The sequence below is a fragment of the Abramis brama genome (genome assembly GCF_963993115.1).
Source record: "Abramis brama genome assembly, chromosome: 16".
NCBI classification, from domain to species: domain Eukaryota; kingdom Metazoa; phylum Chordata; class Actinopteri; order Cypriniformes; family Leuciscidae; genus Abramis; species Abramis brama.
The window spans coordinates 19,191,771-19,212,079 of NC_139978.1; the positions used below are offsets into that span (position 1 = coordinate 19,191,771).

Below are 20,309 nucleotides of genomic sequence, written 5' to 3' on the forward strand. Positions count from 1 at the left end.
TGTATGGACAACACAGGCTCATTGGAAAACCATGCTGGTGACAACATTTCTGAAAAAATACATTACATTGCTTGCACGTTTCACAACACCTTCAAAGTGAAATGTCGAGTGAATGGCTCTAAAAGAGCGTTCAGTTTTATCTGATGAACTTGAATCTGGCAACCTTGGTTGCCATGCGAATTGCAGCAATTCACAAATGAAATGTCCAGTAAGTGACACTAAAAGGTTTGAAATGTACCACCTACACTAAATCTAACCGAGAGTTTAAAGGTGCTCTAAATGATGTTGGGTGACTTCACTGCTTGACGTTTAAAGTATTGTCAAACAAAACGGAGGCTAGCTAGACCCTCCCTCCTCCTCATCCGCGCACTAACCCCCAAACCCCACCCCCAAATCGTTCTTGTCGGTTATTGGCTGGAACAGTTTGTTATGTTCCGTGGTGCGGGTTAGCCCAGTTTGTTTTTGTTGCCGTTTGTAGAGCCTGGGCTGTCTATAGAGACCGCGTTTTTTTACAGTGTGTTCAGGGGACAGGTAGCTAGCGGATAGTGAGGAGATGTTTGCTATACGTGAGCATTCTCTTGTATTTGAAATATTTTCCCTTTTTCAATAGTCCATTGCAAATATACTAACAAAAATTGTACTCTCTTTAAATATATTAAAAGTATATTAGCATCATGCTTTTACCTATTTTTACAATACAAATTTAACACCATTTAAAATAATTGTACTTTAGTATATTTTCTAAAAATATATTTTAGAAAAATATACTTGAAGTGAAAATTCAGTTTATTTTTTAAAAGTTAAAAGCACTTTATTACAAATATATTTTAGGTATATTTTAACTGTGTGCTGGAAATGATCATTGTAACAATGCATTGAAAGTATACTTTCAAAATACAATAGTACAACAGTATACAATAGTATTTTGTACAAAGTATAGCTACTATAAGTTTTATTTGTCTAATAATGTACATTTGTTATTGAAGACAAAGTATGCAATTTGTAGTATTTGGAATAAGTCAAAGGTATTAATGTGCCTATACTTTTTACTCAAATATACAGTATCACACCATGATATCCTTGTGGGCAAGTGTGCCGACGTGCTTTGGGAGACCTGAAGTTCGAGTCCCGGCTCGTGGACCTTTCCTGATCCCATCCCCCCCCTCTCTATCTCCCACCTCACTTCCTGTCTAGCTACTGTCCTATCCTAATAAAAGGCGAAAATGCCAAAAATACTTCGAAGACACTCGTAATGAATTTGTAATGTACATGTAACACAAATAAAGTACACTTTAATATCACTAATCAAGCATGTAATCAGTCCCTACACAGGCATATACTTAAAGTATACTAAGTATACTTGAAGTTGGTCCAATTTAGTACACAAAAGTACACTAATACACTTAAATTTATGCTTTACTACAATTTAATTACAACTAAAATATACTTAGTACAAAATTAGTGTTTCAAAATAGCACACTTCAAGTTAACTAATCATTAACACACTTGAAGTATACTGATAATTAGCCTGGCTGCAAGTATACTTAGCTTTTTTTTTCACCAGGGTTTGCAAATAAATGATGCTGGAGCTTTTCTCAGAACCAACTTTGTTTGAAATAACTTGTAACCAACTGGTGCCAACTAAGGTCAAATTCACACAGGTGTCTTATCAGAGTAAGCACAGGTGTAGTTTGTCACATTAACTATGAACTTGATCATTGTTTGACAACTACAAAGTGTATAAATACTTTTTATCTTCACTTTCTTACAATCTTTTTTTTGGTGAAGTATTTTACTTCAAAAGTGTGTTTGTGCGATCGTATAAATGTCACTTGGTGTAATATTTTATTACGTAATTCAAAGACTTTCATACATTTTAAGTGTATCTTAATTGTCCAAATGCTTTTAGGTACACTGTATACAATAAGTCAATTTTTTTTTCCTGAACAACAAGCCAATCAGAAGTGGAGGGAAGATGCAGAGCAGATGTTTACAGTCATAATGTTTGGATTGATTGTTTTTGTGACTTAAAGAATGATGTGCAGCTGGTCCCGTTTACATTACAGGATAACATTAGGAACAGTTTATTTGTCAGAAATCTCTCAAACAATACTTCAAATGATGCGCGTTATAAAAAGAGGCTTATGTGCGTTCCTTGGGTGGGGTCATGTCTTTCAGTGCGAGCCAGATTAAATGGATCGGTCTGAAAAGGACAGACTTCCTCACTCCTACTCCTTTTAGGCACATTTTAAATGTCTTACACACCTGCAGGATTGAGACATTCTATTACAACAAACCAGTATGCATGTTTTGTATAAATATGTTTAAAAAATAATCATTTAAGGGCCACTAAAAGCATCAAACAGAATTGCAAAAATAATGATTATTTCCAAACATATACAAATCATTATGATACTAGAGCGGTGGTTCTCAACCACTATGGGGGCATTCTTAAAATGATTTAAATTTGGTAACATAACCTTAATTAAAATGCTAAAAAGCACAAAAGAAAATAAAAGATTTGGGGTTTGGTGTAAGACTTTTTTCAAGCAATCATTTTATTCAACATGGATGCATTAAATTGATCAAAAGTGACAATGAAATTTCTGTTTCAATAAATGTTGTTCTTTTGAACTTTCTATTCATCAAAGAATCCTGATTTCTGAACGATCTCTTTAAAATAATTCTATATAGTTTTTAATAATTTCTATTTTAGTTTTATTATTTTAGTTAAACTAAATGGATAAGGTATTAATATGTGCTTTAAAAGTACTAATAAACAGCCAATATCCTAGTAATATACATTCTAATATAAAGAGTTACCAAAATGTTTTTTTATGGTTTTGATTTAAGTTTTTTAGTTAACGCTAATAACCCTGCTCATAACACAATAAGTTCAAATCGACTGTTGTGTTTGGTTTGCTATTTTCCTGTGAAGTGTGATTATTCGGCATGTCATCTTATTTCACAGACAGACACATTCTCCTAAGCATAATGTTTTCCGTCATCTGCCACCAAACATGCAAGACAGCACAGCCATTTGCACGTATTTACTGTCATATCTGTATTAAGTACCTCTCATTAAGAGCAACACAGATGTCTGAAATTCTCAGTCACCATAACAACATTACAGATACAGCACAAATGCAGGAAAACAAACAGCAATTTGGCACAAATTCCAATTAATAGTAAGGATGACTTGACAATCTTTGTTCTGATTCAAGACAGACTGATAACCGCCTCTTTTCTAGCTGTAAAAATGACCCATCAGACCCTGTACTCTCGCTCTTAGCCCTCCTCCTCTCCGCCTGCAACAGTCCCTAATTAGGATTCCTCTCCCAGTGGGCCATCTCATTCAGGAAAGCAGATGTTGCCCACAGAGACAGAGGAGAAGAGTAGTGTTCCAGCTGCTGCTCACACACACACACACACACACACACACACACACATCCACATCATGTCATATCCGCGACATGCAGGGTTGCCATGGCAGGTTTCCATCAAAACAACACCTATTAGCTTACAGTGTGTACAGGAAGAGCTGGGTATATATCACAGTATAGTGCAGTTCATAAACAGACACAAATTCACACCAAATACCTCTCACTCCAAGCAAGTGAAGGCATTTGACTTCCTCTCCAGGTCTTTTTATGTGAATTGAGTTGTTAAACCTGTACAAAGTGTTACCGAAAGAGGATGTCACCAGCAGCCAAAATGAGGCTGCGCTGAAAAAAGAGACCATATGGTAAGAGACAGCAGAAAAAAAAAAAAAAAAGACTCCCAAAGAAACCAAGACAGCTTTCAGTACAGCTTTTATCACATCACTCCCTCTCTCACACACACACACACACACACACACACACACACACATATTTGTTTACTTAAAGCTAATTATAAGTACAGCAGACTACAGACATTTTATTTTTAGAATTAGTATTCCTTTATTTGCTTGCTTGAATTATTGTTACTACATCAATTGCTAAAATGATTTATATACACTACTGTTCAAAAGTTTGGGGTCATTGTGTTTTTTTGTTTTGTTTGTTTTTCAAATAAATTAAAGGGGACCAATTATGCCCCTTTATCAGGTGTGCCAAGAATGTGTCTGTGAAGTTTCAGCTCAAAATAATCAATTATTATACCATGTTACAAACGCACATTTTTGAGTTGAAGCAAAAACATGCCATTTTTGTGCATGTAACTTTAAATGCAAATGAGCTGCTGCTCTCCGCCCCTATCCAGAATAGCGCTGTGCCTTTACAGCTCGTGCTTTGGATACTCTGCCAAAAACTAACAAAACATCTGTTTGTTTTTCATTATCATCTCTATCGCGATCACACTCACGTGACAATACAGTTCTTCGTCATATCTATCTATCTATCTATCTAGAATAAATAGAAATTTCAAAAGAGTATTTTATATATATATATATATATATATATATATATATATATATATATATATATATATCCACACATACATACATAAAATGTTTTTATATTATTTGAATTTGCAGCATGTTTCCATAGCATGCATATAGCATGTTTGTCTATAAGCTCACCTCAATTTCAGATCTATTTTGTATTTAATATATGATACATTCTGCAGCTGAGCCAAAAGTAATGGAAATAAAAGCTGATTTTTTTTTACATAAACCTATGTTCACTGCTGGTTGAGGTGGTTTATGATGGTTTGGTGCTGGTCTTGCTGGTGAACGAGTGCAGTCACGCTTATTCAGCAGCAAAATTAAAAAAGCTAGTAAAGCTGGTTGACAAAAGATGTTTCACTTGTTAAACAAACTTAGACCACCAACAACTCATGTTTGAATTGCATTTAGTCTTTTAGAATACTCTTTTGACTTCCAAAATGATAATAAACCAAACATTAACATGTACAGAAATATATCCGAAAACCAAAATCACATGCAGGTGATGACCTAGTTTATGTTATGCTGGTCTCTTCATGACCTACCTCGTGCAGGGCAAGGGATGACCACTCTGCTGTTAGCCACACTCTCAATGATGGTCTCTCCATTTGTCTCAAAATAGGGGCCCTCTGTAACCACATACACAGTTCACAAGGTTAAGATAAAAGACACAAAGCCAAAGGTCAACTTAAGGGTCAAAGAGGATAGCACAGGAACACAGGGATTTGTTTCCATATCCACTGGTGATGCTTACACATGCATATAAGTCATGTTTAGTCATCATTTAGATTGGCTAGGGATAATGATTTATTGCCTTCCTAAAATGTTTTGATGTGCAAAGAGTTATTTGTACAATGACAAATGTTCATAGTTATGCACAACAGATGTACCTAACACTTCCAGGACGATCTCAATGGTATCTTCTCCAGCACTATTCTTGGCTACACAGCTGTAGGTCCCGCTGTCCGAGCGCTGGACCGCATGGATCTTCAGCATCCTGTCACTGCCCACAAGAAGTCTGTTGTGAAACCAGGTGATCTGAGGGCTCGGCTCTCCTTGGACCACACATGGCAACACCACTGTCTGGCCAATCAGAGCTTTAAGAGATGTAGGTGCTGGCTGAATCCTTGGTTTAGCTGTAAGGATAAAAAAAGTTAAAAGTCTGGTTTCTTCATTGTTTGGTAGTTTGTTTATATCAGGGAATTAATACATTTCTACACAGGCCACACTATACAAAAGGTACCATGGTGTTTTTATACACTACCGTCCAGAAGTTTGAGTTCAGTAAGATTTTTTAAAGAAGCCTCTGTATGCTCACCAAAGCTGCATTTATTTAATCAAAAGTGCAGTAAAACAGAAATATTGTGAAATATTATTACAATTTAAAATAAGTGTTATTTTATGTTATATTATTATATATATGTAATTTATACCTTTGATGAACCATTCGAATATGCTGTTTAATATTTTTCTGGTGATATCTTTTTATGTGATTCTGTGATTTCTTTCATTAATCCGTTTCATTTATTTTGAAGGTTTTTCCACAGATAAATCTTGAGATTTTTGGATTGTACCTTGTACTTGCAAATTGTAGGTGAGTGAGATGTTGCCAGCTGGGTTAGCAGCAGAACAGGTGTAGAATTTACTGTCTATCAGCCTGACATCACTAATCTTCAGAGAACCAGACGGCAGAACGGTGAACCTGCGTAAGAAGAATCAAAGGTCAGGCTCTGAAGTCACAGAAGTTATGTTTTAGAGTGAGCATTTCTGTTAAAGAATAATGTTGCATCCCAATTGGACTACTTATACTACGCCCCAAAAATATGTACTCTTTTTGTGAAGAAAAAGTGCATACTTTTGAGTGTGTAGCAGAGGAGTAGATAAGCTTTGGGACATACTATCACATCATAAAATTGCTAGTTACATAGTTACGTGCATCATGTCAACGTAAACCGGCCTGTCAATCATCTTGTCACTTTAAAAACCCTCCACATCGCTGCTTTATCGTGAGATCCCACCCCCTATGGGCGGGTTGAAAACATGTGGAACTAGCTCCTACTACTGGCTGTAGTCTCTAGCCTCTGGCCAAAAAAGCCTCCGATGACGCAAAATGATGATTTTTGCATCATCTGAGGTTTTTTTCCAGACACACAATACAGAAATCTCTCGTCTCAGGGGGACATGAGGGAAGGAAGCACGGTCATTCGAAAATACTACCGGGTTTTTACTGATACAAAGCTTAATGCTAATCGGTGAAGTATCCCTTTAATCCACCTCTCAAGCGCAATGGGTTGTGGGCAATATGGACTTGGACTCACTTGGACTTTTGGCATACTCTTTTAAACATACTATTCTTTGGAACACACTTATTCTAATCTCACATACTATTAAGGATGGATACTATGCACATTGGGACGCAATGTAAGTGTTCTGTATATGAATGTGTGGACTTGTGTATATGCACACAGCTTTCTAACTTGCACAATTGAAACCAATTGAGAAAATCAGCTTGGTTTCATTTGGACTGCAGTCTTTTGAACATTTGCTTAGCAACTTTATTATGGTAACCTAAATACAAATACAACAAATAAATCTGAAAGAAAATTACAAGCTACTATATTCAACAAACCCCATTTGGGACAAACTACTCCACCTCCCACAATTTTTCTCACATTCAGTCTTGCACATGTGGACTAATGAGGTCACTAAACAGTAGATCACCAAGGTCACTAAATAGTGGATCACAGTCAAGATCTGTACCCAAGATTGGCTTTACACAGACTACACATTATCATGTGAAAAACGCATTTATTATAATGAAGCATTTATGATTTTTAAAAAATCAGATCTTTGTTTTAATAATTTCTGATTCTATGCTAGACTAAGCATTAGTCTAGAGGAGATTTCTGACTTTCTCTTTCATTCTTTCTGTACAAGGCATTATGTCTGCCAACTTGAATATTTATAATGAATATTTCTGAAATAGCATCAGTTTTGGAGTGACTGTTTCTTTATTTGAGCTCTTAACTGTTTACACTCCAAGGCGTGATCTTCGCTCCTCTGACTCCGGCCTTCTGACTATTCCCTTAACTTTGAGACGACAGAGAAGTAACATTTAAAGGCGCTATATAAAATAAAGTTTATTATTAATATTATTATTATTTCTTTTTTTTTTTTTTACAAAGCATTATGGCTGCCATCTTGAAAATGTACAGTGAATATTTCTAAAATAGCATCAGTTTTGGAGTGATTGTTTCTTTCTTTCATTCTTTTTTTTTTTTTTTTTACAAACCATTATGATTGGCAACTTGAAAATGTAGTATGAAATGCATTGCATTTGCAATTTGTGCATTTTTACAACTGGCACCTAAAACATGTATGACAAAAAAGATTTAGATTTAGATTTACCTTCTTAAATATATGTGGTTACACGACAATATACAACATTTTATTTTTAGATTAGTTCAAACTCCCCCAGCAAATTCCAACAAACAGCAGATTCTGGATGGATCAGTATGTACACCATGTTGGGGCAGTCTGAACCAGCCTGTAGAAACACATGTGCGTGCTGGCAGATTTGGACTATGGGTAATTAGGGTAATCAGGAGTTCCGGTTACGGAATCAAGAGAGAAAGAGAAAGAGAAATTTTTTTCAAGCAGTTCACACAGTTAAAGCTCCAAACTTTAAGGTTAAAGCAAGCACTGGTGCCCCCTGACATCGCCACAGCCACCCGATTCTAGATTAAACACACTTTCCACACATAATCTTCTTTCCTGTGTGGCAGATGTCTCTGGAGTGGCGTGTTATTCTCGTCAGGCAGACTGAGACGTTGACATGCTGTTTTATGAGACAGGAAGCTCCTGGAGACTCAAACATTATGCAGGCTACACTTCTTCCTATGTGACTATCACTCAAAACACACACATACACATTCACAGGTCTGATACCTTGTCTTACCAGGAACAGTGCCTTAATGTTCCAGTAATTCCCAACTTTTACAGACAGACCCTATTACCTAATCCTAAAGCTGTCATCCATTCATCCTTGCAATACCTGTCTGCTGCATCCCTCTGACTAATGCCATCAACATTCTTCAGCTCTATCTAAAAAACCCCAGCATGCTCTAATTCTGATCCCTATACCTCTAGCCCCACTGTCATCATCAGTTTACCGTTTCGGAAATACATCAACTTCGACGTAATGAACTTTACATCTGTTTTCCATTGAACCCCAAGTGATTTTAAACCTTGCACCTCTAACGATTGATAGATGTGAGTCCACAGGACCTTCATAATGACTGGGGTTAAAAAAAAACTTTTCTCCAACACATGCTCTTACAGGTTTTTGGTCAGATCTTAATTTGATAAAGCTGAAACCATTACAGGAATAATCTGGGCACAATAGTTAAGGTGTGATCACATAAGTAAATGTCAGCAAAATTTTGCATGCAAAATTTTTTTTAACCCCAGTGCATGCAAAATTTTCCATTGTTAACAGTGTAGAGATGTAGCTCACAAATAAGTTACTTTCTAACCAAGATGCTTTCTGTTGTTCAAAGAGGAAAAAATCATGTGACCAACTTGAAACTGTTGAAAAATCTGCATGGGGAACTTTTCGCCCTCACGCAAAAGTCCAGATTGCAGCTAGAATGACTATATTTCGCCAGCGAAATTTCACTGAGCAATGGTAAATGTGACGAAAGTTCAGTCAAGAGCATTAAGTGATTCTTTTTGCAATGAGTCTGTTGTTTGATTAACATTAAAATCACAGAGAGCAGTATATTGAGTAGAATATTAGGCTGCTGTCAATTTAAGACATAATGCAAAGATCCAATACTGATAATGTACACATCATGCATACATGTAAAGCTCATCAGGCAATGAAATGATATCTGCATTAAACTTATTTAACTCAATTACAGGTGAATGTAATCATACAATTTACTAGCCATTGGCTAATTAAAGACTTTTTAAGACCCCTCTCATGAAATTCGGTCCCATACGCGAGTGATTTACTCGCATTGTAGAGGGTTGTGTCTATTTGTGTCTTTTATGTTTGTGAATTGAATCATATGTGATTCTGCAAAATTGCCCTGTGAAAGGACAATAAAGATTTACTCACTCGTGTATTGTTTGAGCTGTAAAGCTGTTTATAGGGTTAGTTCACCCAAAAAATTTTATTATGTTCATCTTCAGAACACAAATGAAGATCTTTTTAATGAAATCTGAGAGCTTTCTGTCCCTTGACAGCCTACACAACAACTACTTTTAAGCCCCAGAAAGTAAAAGTAAAGACATCATTGAAGTAATCCATGTGACTCCAGTATTTTAACCTCAGTTTTATGTCTTAATCCACTTTATTTACAAAATATTAATTTCTGACATGTCATCATTTTAAATTATTGTTTTAGGGTTTACATTTATGTAATCAAGGCAACAAAGTTGTAAAATTGGATATTGTCACAAGGATGAAGAGGATGAAGATGGTATAAAACAAACAAGGTTTTATTAAACTAGATACTAGAAGGTAGCAAACATAATAGCGCGTGTAACGCACACACAAACAACAACCGACAATTAAAGACTGAACGGAACTAAATACACAGAGGTATCGAACTAAATGATGTGCAGCTGTGGTGGAAGATTAGTGTTCATGGGAACAGATAAATGGCGGGAAACAAAGACAAAGAAATATGTGACTGATGACAACAAACTGGAAGTCCATGAAAATAAAACTAAAGATAAGTGAGTCCAGATAATCATAACTGATATAACCTTGCACAGAAAAGGTTAGTATGTGTTTTTTTCTCACTAAAATTATGTTAACATGCATATTGTTTATGTCTTATGTCTATACTATTTAAACAGTGAGTACTTTGTAATGTTGTGAGTGCCTCATATAACCCAGATTTTTGTAACCCAAATGCTGTTGATTAAACTAAACTTGTATTGAACCCGAAATATTCATTTAAAAGCAGGCAAAATGTCAACTGTAGCTAGTATGAGACAGTCTTATCTCCATTTACTTTCCTATGTTACATCATTGTACTTCTGTATACAATTAAAAACACTCCAACACTCTCAAACATGAAATGCTGAGACAAGATGCTTGCAGATGAATTGGTTTTAACTTAAGCCAAATAAATGCAAAGCATCAGTCCATCAGGGTGAAATCTAATGTGTCTCCTTTGTAACAGAGCACCAGTGGCTCTTGTTGAAGCCTAGCTGGCTCTTGTTCTTGTCCAGGGGAGTTAGAATGAGGTAAGAGAAGTCAGCTGGGGTGAATTTTGACACAGCTGAAGCCTTTTATAGATGGCTACATCACCACATCAGGGCCCATTTTTTCTCAGCAAGAAAACTTCATCACTCATCAGGACACATTTTTGCCATTTATTATGTAGTATAACACTGCTCTAAAAGCAAATACCGTGCAAATGATTTCGGTTAAAAATACCACATCATTTTTGGCTTTGTGAACCGGGTTTTGTGACATTGTCAAGAGTTAGAAACACAATTAAGGAGCACTTCCATCACATTTGGCCTTTAGCCTTTCAGCATGTTAACTAGGGTTTTTTTTGCAAATCTTTAAATAAAATATTAGAACATACAGAAAAGCAGGCAGCTTTGTGTCCAAACTGTGTCAGAATTGTTTAACATTTCCTTTCACAATTTTGTACCTAAATATTTTTTTTCTATTATTACACACTTTGGGTAATAATTTGAGTAAAGTAATAAGAAAGTCATACAGGTTTGAAAGGAGGGTGAATAAATCATGTCAGAATTAAATTGTTTTGATGAACTAATTAGGGTGAATGTTTAGGCACATCAATGAAACTTTTTAACTAATTTTAATGAGTCAAATGTGACAAGTGTGCTCAGTATTTCAGGACAATAGGTGGGTTAAATGAGAAAATGTGGAAAAAATACACTACAGTTCAAAAGTTTAGAGTCTATAATAAGTCTGAATGTTATAATTACCTTTGTCAATTAATGTAATGAATATGGTGTGTGACAGGATTGGTTATTATGATCTTACCAGGCCGTAACAGGAGGTATGGGCTGCCCATTTCTGCTCCAAGTCACCAGAGGTGTAGGACTTCCTTGAACTTCACATGGAAGGATGACTTCTGATCCAACCTCAGCTGCCATTTTAACTGTCGCCTTTGACCCATCAACACCAACAATTCGTGGTTTGCCTATCGAAATGAGAGACTCAGTTAGAAAATTCTTAAAAAGCAATTTGTTTTTGAGTAAATCATCAAACACGACTTCTATTCATGAGATTCCTCACTGTTGACACTCAGATGCATCTCTCTGCTGGTGTAGCCCACTGCACTGGTGGCAGTGCAGATATAGACTCCTGCATCTTCTGCCCTGGGACTGGGGATGTACAGACTCCCATCAGCTGCCTCAAGAGGTGCTGATACAGGCCTGTTTGAGGGATCTCGACCCTGGGGAGAGAAGGATATGGAAGATAACCTGAACACCTTGAAACAAGCATGCTGGTCTGAAGGGAAGATTGGAATGCACATCCTGTCCAAAACCTTTGAAGCGGCTTCTCAGGTTACCAGGAATCAGGCATTCCTCATGCATATCCCCCATCCCCTTTTTGCTCTGAAACAAGATGGCTTTAGCAGACCTTCTTTCATGTGACCAGAATAGCAATTTACATGCCTACAGTGGATACTGCGGACAATACACTCCCAATCTATCGTGTTGTGAAACAGCGGTGGAAAACTTAACTTCCCATGACAGGGGCAGGCGGACGTGAGCTTACATCCGTTTGAAAGGCAATTGGGAAAGCAATGCATCAAGGACGAATGGGCTGCATCAGCATTTCTCCTGCTTCCATTAGGCTAAATTATTCCAGCTAACTGTTTCACACAATGCAATCAGTTACTATCTGTCACTGCTGGGATGGTGACACAGCCAGAAGCACTATTAATGAAAATAGGGGCCAAAGTAAAGTGATCAGGGTGATGTACCTTGGACCAGACGATTGTGGGTTTGGGGATGCCACTTGGTTCACAGGACAGGGAGATGGGTGTGCCCTCGTTGGCTGTGTAGTGCAGGGGACCAGCCTTGATATCAGGAGGGGCTGGAAAAGTAGGTCAGAACAGCAGCTGTTCACAAGGCCTTAACAACCAGCGGTTCACAATTAGAACTTCGCCAAAGATACTTCACAAGGAATCCAGCTTATCACTTCTAAATATGAAACTCTAATATTAGCACCTATTTCAGCTTCATTAGGGACCACATGAGTTACTGTAATGCAAAAAATTCTTAATATGTGTTTTTGTTTTCCAGTAAAAATAAAAACACGCTTAAAATGGGACTTGTTTAGCCATAAATAAATAGAATATATACAGCTGTAAATGTATGTATATTCATCTGAACTCTGCAACAAAAAAATCATTTTATTAATCAGTATTTTTGTATGTTTTTCAATAAAAATATTTAAAATAATTTGTTTACAGAGAATACATACTTAATTGTATTATGTATAAACCTCAATAATGTTTTTACGTTTATGCCAGTGGGAAAAGAAAATAATAAAAAAACGATTTATTCTCTGAAAACAAGTTTATTATGTATATATATATATATATTTACTGGTAAACAGACAAAACTGCTGATCAAATTTGCTGATTTAAGCATACGTTTGGTAAGCCCTCATTTGTATTTCTTTCTTTCTTTCTTTCTGTTTTAATCAATTCCCTTTAATCAGCGTCTGTCTGATTTAAATCTTTATGATTATTATTTCAATAATATTAATTATTAACTCGGTTTTCAATTGTGAATTTCTCAAGTATGCTTTTGCACCTTCGGTGAGAATTGTTATTATACAATATAGTTATTATATTAATTGTTATATAGAACAGTGTTATCAAGTTTTTTGTTATGAAAAGTAAAAAAAAAAAGCAAAACCTTTGACAAATTTTTATAATAATAATTCATTAAAGTATCTAAGCATTAAGTAGTTAAACTACAAATTACTTGAGATTATTTGAAACTGATGTATTGTTTCATTTAATCTCTGAAAAAAAGCACATTACTGCATAAAGCTGTGCATCGTTCTTCCTCTGTTATTTCATTCCTGCCTTGTTATCACCACGCTGTTCACTAAATCTGGACAGTGAAAAAAAATTAAAATCAATTATACTCAATTATAAAAATGTCCTGCCCACTAACATTGAACTTCCACTGTGACGGTAATATTAGCTGATCCTGCTACATTGATAGCGGTGCACACATATGTCCCCGCATCATCAGGTACAGTTCTGTCCACATGTAGACTGCCGTCACTCCTTAGAAAGACTCTTCCACCAACACGCACCTGGAGACAGGATGATCATACAATAAAAACATAAGCATGAACTCAACACATACATTTTCTGGTCATTTCAATTTCGCACTCTCTCATTACTCACTTGTTTTCCATTGTGCGTCCAGACTCTCTCAGGAAGAGGAATTCCATCTAATAACGTACAGGGAAGGTTCAAAGGCTGACCGGTCATCGCTGTGACAGCTGGTGCACCTTGAACTAATAACGGTGGTTCTGTAAACAGGACAGATAATTACAGTGAGACTTTATGGTCACATTATTTGTGATATTGATGAGGAGAACAACACATTTCCATACCTAAGCCAGTAACAGTGACTCTGGTTAGTGCCTTGATGGATCCAAACTGGTTTTTGGCCTCGCAAACATAAACACCTTCATCATCAACCCAAACACCTGGAGGGATCAGAGCAATGCTGATTAGAACATAAAAGACTCTTTTGTAATGGATCTCATAAACATCTAATTTCATACTTTAGTCATTATCAAACCATTAAGCTTAATTACGGCTTAATTATGTGAAAGAGATGTGATATCAGTAATCAGCTCACATATGGATGTGTTTGTGTGTTTTTGTTTTTGGTAATGGTTTTACTTCATTAATAAAGTGTCATCTTGACCTTAGTATCAAAGAATACAAACAACACAAAACAATCAGTCAACAATGTTACTAATTTAACAAAACACACAAATAATAAGCCACAACCTATCAGATTTCATGACAACTCATTTTGAAATCATGTTATTTTACAGATAAAGCCGATCATTTGTAAGAGAGATGCACAATAATACAGTAACCATATCAGTTGTCTTCTGATATTAGAGATTTATCAAGGGATATGTAGTAACCAATAACAAAATGGATACTTAAATTATGGATGCACATTTTCCCAATTTTAAACCACTGGTCATTTAACACTCACTTTAATATATATACACAAAGTAACATAATTAACAATAAAACATTATTATTATTTAATTTAATCTTTTTATAATCTTATAAAATATTTTGATTACATTTAATTTTATTTATTTTATAATTTATAGTATTAAGAACATTATTATTACATTTAATTATTAGTATTTTTACATTGAGGTTACCTTTGTCAAAATCTAACATTCACTTAAATATAATTATTAACACAAATTAACATTATTAACAATAAACAACAGCGATAAAAATCATTATTATTACATGAATTTCTTTAGAATATGTTTTACATTTTATAATGTATAATATTATTATTAAATTTTATTCATTTTAAAATTATTTAATTATTAATTTAATTATTTTCATGTTATGGCATATGACTGATAAACTGCATTCTTATTTTGTATAAATACATTAAAAATAAAACACTAAAAACTAAAACCAATTGATATTCATTCTGAGACTCAACAAATATTACATGTATTTTTTAATTATTATTAAATGTAATAACAGTTAATTATTAATCTTTAGCAAGTCTCAAAATGAGTATCAACTGATTTTAGTTTTTAGTGATGTATTTTTAATGTATTTATACAAAATAAATTTATTCAGGGAACCATGGTTAAAAATTCAGTTATCTGCCATTTATCAGTCATCATCATGATATTTTTGTTTTGGATAGAATTTTAAAATTGGTGCATTCCTAATTTTATTTCACGACAGTTTTCTACCTTATGGTTCTATAAAAATGAATGTTACAGATGATGTCTTGAATTTAAAAGTGGTAGCCATCTATTATGATTAATGCTTGTTGATGACACACATTTGCAAGCTTGTTAGAGATATTAACCATTTGAGTTTTTAGATTTGTTCAAAACTCGTTCAACTCTTGGGAATTTTGGACTAAACAGAGAATTTATGGCATTGTTGATTTGCTTCTATTTACAACCCAGCTATTAATTCCATTGTGATGACAGTTCTGACTTCATCTGTTATCCACTCTTGTTTGAGACCATTCCGCACACACTTTATATACAGCTTATTTGAAACAACAAAACTGTTGTAATGAATATTGTGCAACACTTTGCATGTGTGAAATTTACACAATAGTCATTTGCACACAGTGGTAGCTGTTGAAATAGTTTTAAATAGTATAAATCAATGTTACATGTGGCATTACATTTGTTTGCAAGTATGTGTGTGTTATGTGTATATGCAGCGCTATGTGAGTAAGAATGATCTCAAGTTTTCAGGCCTGTATAAACGCACACACTCTCAAAGGCAGACAGGAACAGCCCAGCTAACAGGGAACATTCTCAGAACTTTGGCAAATGTTCTGGTAATGTTCTCTTAAAGTTATGAACAAACATTCTTCCAGTAACATTAATTGAATGCTTGTTCAAAGTTACCTATCTGTCAGTCACTTTGCTGTTGTGTCGAGACTGACATTAGGAGTCACTCTTGGGAGCCCCAAACACCTCTGACGTATTTAAAAAGGCCAATGAAGCAAGTGGAACTTTCATGCCGGCCACTTCCCGGATATCCGGGTATAAAAAGAGGCTGGCGTGCTCCACTCATTCAGATTTGTTCTTTGGAGCTGAAGCATCGCATCTCTCAAGCTGAGAGAAGTGAATCCATTCGCATCCACACGCTGCTGGATCAAAGAGCACATATAAGTGCAAGGAGCTCCCCTGGGTGCTTCAGTGGTGGTCTAAAAGAGGCAATTTCCTTGCAAAAAGAGCAACTTCCTCTGAAAGAGCTACATGGAGGATCGCGTCATTGTAAAGATGTCGTTCCGTCCGTGTTCTTCTGGGGGCGGTCAATTTCTCTCTCCCTCAGACGGCCACGATTGCTGTTTTCAGTGTCTGGGCCGTGCTCACGTTGAGACAGCATTTCAGAATCAGAATCAGAATCTGAAAGAGCTTTATTGCCAAGGAATTGTTCTTGGTACTCAAGCTTCCAGTGCACATATACAAATACAACAAGAAACATAGTAATAAAAATTCTAAGAATAAAAATATAAAAATATGAAAATAGTATAAAAGTATAAGGTCACAGTTGGGTTTAGTCAGAATAAACATTTACAGATTATGAACATATTTACAGTATTTTGAATAGTATGAATAAATATAAATATAAATATAAATATAAATATCACCTGAGTTTAGAAGATATTGCACTAAATATTAGTAGCATTATTTGTAGCATTTGTTCGTGCTCTCACTGGTCCTTCTACCTTTGGGTATGAGGCCATGGTGGCGTGCACTAAGGGCGATACGTTGGTTACAATGGGAGAGTTTCCGGCAGGTGAATCCCATGGGCTTCGTTCTTCAGCATGTTCGTGTCTCCCGGTCGAGTTTCTGGATGAGTTAGGAGGTTCCACCCTGAGGCTGAACTTAATATCTCATTTGGGGCTCGAGAGGAAGATGAGCAGTCAATCGCAGCATCGGAGGGTGGGCTTATGCCTTCAGAGGTGAATGACTCGCCTGGGCTTCCACCCTCGGGTGTGATAACCCAGTCTGAGGCTGACGTCAAGTTGGCAGCCATGATTGTCCTGGTGGCCAAGAGCATCGGGCTTGAGTTGGACTCCTCCGCCCTGCTTGTGGTTGGACGATTGGTTCCTGGGGTCGGGGGAAAAAAAAGGTCATCTTCGGCTGAAGGGACCAATTCCCATTGTGAGGACAAGTCCCCTGAGAATGGGAGACTCTGGGTCACTTACCCTGAGCATTGGAAGGTTGCAAGATAGCATGAGTGCACTTGCTACTTGGCAAGCAAGAGCGTGCCTGCCTGCATCTGCACCGCCAAAACTCGTAACACAGTTCAGCTGGTTGTTAAGTTTACTATAGGGACCCTTAAGTCCCGGGTATACTTTAATTTCTGCATCCGGACGCACAGCTTTCAAAGTATACTCAACCACGGATGAGCGCGGATGGCCGAGTTCGACACATGCGCAGTACAATTGATTTTTTTTATACTCTACAAGACATCGGAGGGCAGCACTGAGTTGTGTCATCAACAGGACATTCGCTCGCCAAGATAGGAGAAGAAAATAATTCCACCATTGGAAGTATTGCAAACAAACCATTGCAAACCATTCTACCGCTGCAAACAAAGTTAAGAAGAACAACAAGAGAATAAACGCTCATTAAACTCGCCGTCAATTTGTAATGTTTTGCTCCTCCTGTGTTGTTTTTGTATCGCTCTTTCCGCACTGTTTTTCGATGACTGCACAGTACTGTGTGTATTGCTCCTTTTATACCTGTATGTCCGGGGGAGTGGCTGGCGGGCGAATTCTACTTGCTAATTCTCATTGGTCTTTTCTGAATACGTCAGAGTTGTTTGGGGCTCTCAAGAGCGACCCCTAGTGTCAGGCTCGTCCCCTCCATCAAGGAACAGAGGTTACAGTAACCGAGACATTATCTGGTCTTTAATAATGTTCTCAAAATGTAAATATAAAAACATTATTTATACATCTTTTCTGAAACGTTTTAGTTGTTATTTTTAATCGTACTACTCGTGTTAGAATGTTCAGAGAACATTCAAAATGAACTTTCCCATAATATTAGCATATCCAAGAGAAAAAGTTTTTTAAAAGATTTTTACATTCAGAGAACTTTCAGAAAAAACATATTCATGACTTAAAGACAGCGTTGGCAAAACTTTCTTAGAACAAATTTTTTGATTTACTCAGAATGCTTTTAGTAACCTGGTTAGCTAACAACAAACAAACTGCTCAGTGCTAATACTATAGCAGCCTTCCAATAAAAACATTATAGCCTATAAACATTTAGAGCTACTTTGTCCATATGCAGCTCCCTGTTCTGCCAGAAGCTCCGGCTAAGGCTCAAGAGGCCTGCGGTTTGACTTTTACCCCACCCAACCCCTGAAGGGGCCTAGGGTGAGGAGACCTTCTCTCAGCCCACTCTCTAAGAGAGGAAGCTCTCAGCTGTACTGTTTCTATTTCTTCTATCGCAGCAGTTGGTTTCAGACCCACCTCCCCTACGTGTCAACACCTGAAATAATATCTTCATTATTCTCCTGTGGGTGGACCATGTCCGTTAGATCCTCACGTTTGGTATCTGGGAGGGATTGTGCTAGCAGACGACCTCGCTAAACATCTATTCAAAGATAGATATAGAAACTCACTCTGGATCTGAAGGGCACCAGAAGGCAGTTGAGAGGTGCCGACGTGGCCAGATGATTTGCCAAAAATGTTGCGTCCGTCCTGGCGTCTCCATGTCAGAGAAGGTGTGGGAAAACCGCGGACGATGCAAGGTAGAGTAATGTCATCACCCACGGCAGCCGTTATGTCGACGGGAGACTCGACGAACATAGGAGCAGCTGCAAAAATAAAAAAGCAAGCCATCAAAACAAAACAAAATATATTGTAACATTTTGTTTGCTAAAAGAGGACAAAATGTATTGTAACATACAATAAATAATGTTCAGCTCTCCTTCTTTGCAATGTATATATTTTTCAAGAATAGCTTTTTATAGTGTTTCTTCACCTCTGCCACTATTTTTTGTAAAGCTGCTTTGAAGTTATATTTATTATGAAAGATGATATACATAATAAATTAATTGGAAATGTTAGTCTTTTAGTGTAATATTAGGAAGTAAAAAATATGATTTAAATTTAACAAAGAAAATATTTTAAATTTAAATAATATGTTTTGACTTTAGTACAAATAATATTTAAATAATATTTAAATCATTTGTTTTGGCTTTAAGCCAACAGTAATTTCATGTTTTTTGTTTTGCATGCACAGTATAAATGTCTTTTTTTTTCGTAAGGGAGATATAATCATATTTCGGATGCCTTACCATTGAAAGTGTGAAAACTCCTGAATTATAGAACAAAGTGAAAATATGCAGATGAAAAAAATGCGCTTTACAACCAACATTCCACTGAACAAATTTATTTCCAAGATATTTTTATTTTTTCCACACACATTATATGTAGGATAGTAATTATGACTTAAAGCTGAAGTGTGTCATTTTTACGACGTTAAAATACTTCCTTCCATTCCAGTTTAATATGCAGAAACAACTTTAACTATGACATCTGTAGGTTGATTCTCCCAAAAAGTTGAAAATACATTGCTCTGTTTATTTGCCTATGGTGTGAGTTTGGGAGCGAGACTGACCAATGGAAGTCTGACCAATGGCAGAAAGAGTGAGTGTTCTGGGAATTGCATCATTATTCAACCAAAATTTCTATCATTATTTGTTCAATTACAATTAATGATGCTAGTGGCATATAAATGACACATTTTACTTTTAAGGCAAGTTCTATACAAAGTTATGGTCCCTGTTCTGGATCATTCAAGCATGCTCATAAACTGGCTATGAGCTACTTAGAGTCTAAGAATGCTGTCAGGAGCTGTTAAAAGTCCCAAATATCAAGTTGAAACCAAATTTCGCTCTCCAAATTTCACACGCTAAAACAGAGCGGGGGAACATTTCCTCTTGCGGTTAAGAAGCCCATTGGGCTTATGGGTGTGCTCTGCTTAAAATCAGATAGTTCTGTCCAAGGTTTTTGATTCATGCTATGAACTACATGTGCTTCAAAGGTTTGGAAAAGCAATAGAAATACTGCGACATTGAGC

The 20,309-nt window shown here is 36.2% G+C and overlaps 1 protein-coding gene across 1 annotated transcript in view; it reads right to left on the bottom strand.

Moving 5' to 3' along the window:
• Positions 1-20,309, bottom strand: part of hmcn2 (hemicentin 2) — a 91,915-nt gene that overhangs the window by 50,974 nt on the left and 20,632 nt on the right. Inside the window, exons 16-25 of the mRNA XM_084087153.1 lie at positions 18,847-19,041; positions 14,070-14,165; positions 13,858-13,985; positions 13,619-13,763; positions 12,412-12,524; positions 11,718-11,877; positions 11,463-11,622; positions 6,001-6,128; positions 5,317-5,562; positions 4,972-5,055 (exon numbers count right to left, since the gene is read on the bottom strand). Of these exons, the coding sequence (XP_083943279.1) occupies positions 4,972-5,055; positions 5,317-5,562; positions 6,001-6,128; positions 11,463-11,622; positions 11,718-11,877; positions 12,412-12,524; positions 13,619-13,763; positions 13,858-13,985; positions 14,070-14,165; positions 18,847-19,041 (1,455 nt within the window). The remainder of the gene's footprint in view (positions 1-4,971; positions 5,056-5,316; positions 5,563-6,000; positions 6,129-11,462; positions 11,623-11,717; positions 11,878-12,411; positions 12,525-13,618; positions 13,764-13,857; positions 13,986-14,069; positions 14,166-18,846; positions 19,042-20,309) is intronic.